Genomic DNA, 4,890 nt, shown 5'->3' with positions numbered 1-4,890 from the left:
GGTGGCAGAAGGCGAGACGTACAATGACAAGGTTCGGAGTGCGAATGTCACATCTTGGACTGTGGCGTTTATATACCCTGATGAGTGGGTGTGTCGTCCTTAGGGCACATGAAAACAAGTTACCTGCTGCTTTTAATTGAATTGAAAAGATCACCATAGTCATGCATTTGTAGTCTGTGTGGTTTTCAAACTGCAATGCGCAGTAATGTTCCTGCCTTGGAATTCAGGTAATAGTGTTGAATCTTCAAAGCTATTATTCATCTTCCTTTAGCAAAGGTCAGCCTGCAGATCACTCAGAGAATTGCTTTAGAGGTAGGCAGTGTATGGGCTGAGGGAAGCAGGCTTAATTAAAAATAATTCATACGCCTTTCACAATCTGTCTCAAAACTGTTGCCATCTGGTTAACAAAGTTCTTATGGATTTATTCACGGTCACTTCTTTTAAACAAAAACATACATCGATTGTTGCAGCAAAGTGGCAATCTTAGTCAATGAATAGTGTCATCTGAAAGCAGCAATGGTGACATGCATGACATACTACTTTTTTATCAGATATCAATTTGGATAATTTCAGTACAATTTTAACTGAGAGATTTATTTATTTCCCCCATTCCTGCTTAAAACTCTGTGCAGATGATACAGACAGTTGTAGATTTTCTTTCTTTGTTTGGCTGTGTTAGAAACTGCACAGTTTTTTATGATTTTTGCAGTGTTAGAGATTATTCTTCTCAGATGATAAGGAAATATTAATAGAAGAGCAAAACATGTGGCAAATGTCCAGTGCTTTTCTATCTCCAATTACAGCCTTCCCCACTAACAAGATTCCCTAGAATCTTGAAATGTCCTTTTTCCACAGATAGTTTCTAAGGTAATGGCCTTGACATATTGGGTGGAAGGAGAGTCTTCTTTTGCCTCAGGAAGCAGCATACATCACTTTGACTTAAATTGTTTTCAGATGTTTCTGACAAGTATTACAAAATTTCTACAATCGTGGTCATCTTTTTTCTTGCTATATGACTTTTATTCTACTTCCATGTGAGAGTGTAATGAAGACTGATACCTTGAGGTAGAGCAGAGATTGAAAAGTTTTCTCTTGCTGTGGCTTCTGTGCCATTTGACGTGTATGTTTCATAGAAAAGCATTTCACACCACTTTAGAACAGGAATGTTTGGATAGTCAAAATTACTTAATATCTGATTTCATAGAGTATTCTTCCACAGAGATTGCTTATAGCTGAACAGATGACATTGGAATCAAATAAGCAAATTCAATTTAGTTGTGTTCAATATTTCTGTGTATGTTTTGATATTCAGTATTTTATTTACTAATAAAATGGAAGGTTTGGAATCTACTAGAATGATTTTTGTTATGTCTAATTGAGATTCTCACAAGAATTGTTTATCATTATCAAATAGAGAGCAAACCATGTTACCTTATCAATGAAACATGATTAGATATAGATTTCTGTACTGAAAATATCCAGATTCATACGGCCTACAGTTGGTCTTCTATCAGATTGGAACCCCATTTATAACATCATGATTAGATATTCCCAATCCCAACAAGATGGAATCACATTACCTGAAAAAGTCACTTGTTCTACATTTTCAGCTAAAACTTCCACTCACTAATCCTAACTCTTCATAGAATGTGTCTTAGCTTGTGGTTTATTAGCTCCTTCTATTTTGCTTCATAAAACATGTAGTAGCTTTACTGTGAATTAGTCTCCTCCCTATCCTGTATAATACTAGGAAGGTATTGTTAACTCTGATTCGGTACTCATTGTCCAAATTCCTTCTATACCCATCCCATTCTTCCCAGCCTCCTATAATCAGTATTCTGTGTTCAAACTGAGATTTTTGGTTCCCCATGTGAAGGAGAACATGCAGTACTTGTCTTTGTGTGTCTGGATTCTTTTTTTTTTAACATGATGCCCTCCAGTTCCATCCATTTTAATGAAAATGCCAGGATATCATTTTTTGTGACTGAATAATATCTCATTGTGTATGTATACCACATCCATTCATCTGGATGACCCCCTTGGTTGAATCAACATCCAGGCCATAACATGGTAAAACAGGTATGTCTTTCATACCTGTTTTGATTTCATTTCTATTGGATTTTTAATCAGTAGTGGGATCGCTGGATCATATGGCAGTTCTATTTCTTGCTTCCACCACCCCAATTATTTTTTTTATTTGACAGATAGAGTTAGACAGAGAGAGACAGACAGAGAGAGAGAGAGAGAGAGAGAGAGAGAGAGAGAAATGTCTTCCTTCTCCACCCCCAAATGGCTGCCATGCCTGGAGCTACGCTGATCCGAATCCAGGAGACAGGTGCTTCTTCCTGGTCTCCCAAGTGGGTGCAGGCACCCAAGCACTTGGGCCATCCTCCACTGCCCTCCCAGGCCACAGCAGAGAGCTGGACTGGAAGAGGAGCAACTGGGACTAGAACCCAGTGCACATATGAGATGCTGGGGCTGCAGACAGAGGATTAACCAAGTGAGCCCCAGCCACCCCAATTATTTTCACTTATCTATTTCTACATTTTTCATCTGTAACATTTATGGACATTTAAAACATTTATGTTTTACAGGTTTATACAAAGAAGTTTATATTTGAAGTTTTAGTATTGTAAACTATTCAGAATAAGGAATATCCGTCCTGTTTCCCACAGTGGAGGTACTCATTTATATTCCCAGCAAAGTGTTTTCCTGTCTCCATATTGGTGTCTGCATTTGTTATTTTCTGTCTTTTTGATAATAGCTGTTCTAACAGGGATGGAATGGCAATATCATTGTGTTTTTGATTTTCATTTCCCCTAATGGTTGGTGATACTGATCATTTTTTTTCATGTATTTGTTGACCATTTGTATGTCTTCCTTTGAGAAGTGTCTTTTCAAGTCCTTTGCCAATTTCTTAGCTAGATTTTTGGTTTTTGAGTTCCTGATATACAGTGGATATTAATTTTTGGTCAGATAACTTTTCTCTCATTCAGATGATGTCTCTTCCATGTATTAGTTAAAAGCAATCTATGAATTTTTAGATCCCTCATTCATGCCACTTTACACTTGCATTATGTCAGCCATCCCGAAAGCACTCAGTCTCTGTTTCATATTGTCATCTTGTTTGACCTTATAAAGAGCATCTGTAACTAGGAATTCTTCAAATCCTTGATGTTTCTGTGAAGTCTACACAAGGTAAACATTCTTCTCACTTCTTACTTTTCTTTATTTCCTGTAGTAAAAATCCCTTTTCACTTTCTGAGAGGAAAGAAAGGAATGGAGGTCCATGTTTTATATATAGTGCTTATTCTTTTTTTGCTGTTGGTCTTCTCTATGACAAACAAAAATTACTTTTATTTTAGGGATGTGGATGGTATTTATAATCTATATCTTTCTTGAGTTCTATCAAAAGACAAGTCAACTTTGTAGCAAGAGATTTCTGGACTTACAATTTAATTTTCAAAGCATCTTTGCAAATACTCAAAACTTCATTTATAAATACTTGTGTATATAAGAACAGTGTGACTGCTTGTGTTGTAAAGAGACCTAAATCATATGTGACAGACACTCATTTAGCATTCTACCAATTAAAGTTGTTTTTGGGTTGTTTCTTCTACAAGCTTGACACGATTTAGTAGAAAGAATTGATACTGAAGGTTTTATTTTCTATTCTCAACTGAGTTTCTTAATTTGAAGCAATATAAATGTCCCTTGCAGGCTACAAAGTACTTTTCAAAGCTTTAACCACAGCAGAATTCGCATTGTGTTGTCCTCTTGACCCACTATCTTGATGCATATGGTTAATGAAACATCAGTCTTCTAGGTACAATTACGGTGGTTTTCATTTTACCCAAGCTAGATGAATGAGAAATGGCAATTTTGTTTCATGAACAATTGCTTTGAAAAACTAATGAAATTCTGTCACTTAAAAGTCTGCATTCATAAAAAAGTTCTTTGAAGGTTAATGCATTTCATTTTGACTGGAGCCTAATTAAGTATTCTCATTAAATGGGGCACATGGTCCTACACCCATTGCTGGAGTATATAAGTGTCCCTCTGTTGAAGGCAGCTGCCACACTCACTCCTCACTGCAGCTCAGCTGAACTCAGAACTTCTGGCAACATGTCTTACAACTGCAGCTCTGGAAACTTCTCCTCCCGCTCTTTTGGAAACTATCTGGGGAACTCGGTTTCCACCTGTCATTCTTTCTACCCCACCAATGTAGTCTATTCTCCAAGAACCCACCAGGTGGGATCCTCTCTCCAAGGTACCTGTCAGGAAACCTTCTCTGAGCCCACTGGCTTCCAGACATCTTTTGCTGTGACCAGACCCTGCCACACATCATTCTACCGCCCAAAGAATTCCATCTTCTTCAGCCCCTGCCAGACAAATTACACTGGATCTTTTGGATATGGCAATACTGGTTTTGGTTCTTTTGGTTATGGAAACACTGGCTTCCACTCTGTGGGCTGTGGGTCCAACTTCTTCCGTCCAACTTATTTTTCATCCAGGAGCTCCCATTCTACTTGTTACCAACCAGTCTTTGGCTCTCACTGTTTTGGATCAAGTCACTAAGTATTCTTCATTGACTCATGATTATTTCTGCACTTTATGGAACTTTAACCCTCATTCTAATCCAATATCTGTGATTATTGACAGTCTTCACCCCTAGGTCTCATTATCAACAGCATCCTTGAAGTATATGATTTACCGCGGAGAGAGTAACCTTGACCTGTGACTGCTCCTAAATCTGAAGTGCCGTGTATCTTGAGTTTTAATTCTCATTGCAGTGCTCAGAAATATTTCTCATATTCTCTCATTATTCTACAATTCTTTCAACTAAGTTTATTTTGAGTAGATATATTTTAAATAAACTTATTTCTCTAT

At 37.4% G+C, this 4,890-nt stretch overlaps 1 protein-coding gene across 1 annotated transcript; it reads left to right on the top strand.

The window, feature by feature from the left end:
• The first annotated feature begins 4,125 nt into the window (after positions 1 to 4,125).
• On the top strand, positions 4,126 to 4,578 carry LOC133750335 (keratin-associated protein 15-1-like). Its single transcript, XM_062179894.1, has one exon. It carries the CDS (start codon positions 4,126 to 4,128, stop codon positions 4,576 to 4,578), a length of 453 nt encoding a protein of 150 aa, XP_062035878.1.
• Positions 4,579 to 4,890: the final 312 nt, after the last annotated feature.

Source organism: Lepus europaeus, chromosome 2, assembly GCF_033115175.1.
Source record: "Lepus europaeus isolate LE1 chromosome 2, mLepTim1.pri, whole genome shotgun sequence".
In the NCBI taxonomy this organism is placed as follows: domain Eukaryota; kingdom Metazoa; phylum Chordata; class Mammalia; order Lagomorpha; family Leporidae; genus Lepus; species Lepus europaeus.
The sequence above is the reverse complement of the archived record's forward strand: the minus strand, read 5'-3'. Positions and strand labels throughout refer to the sequence as shown.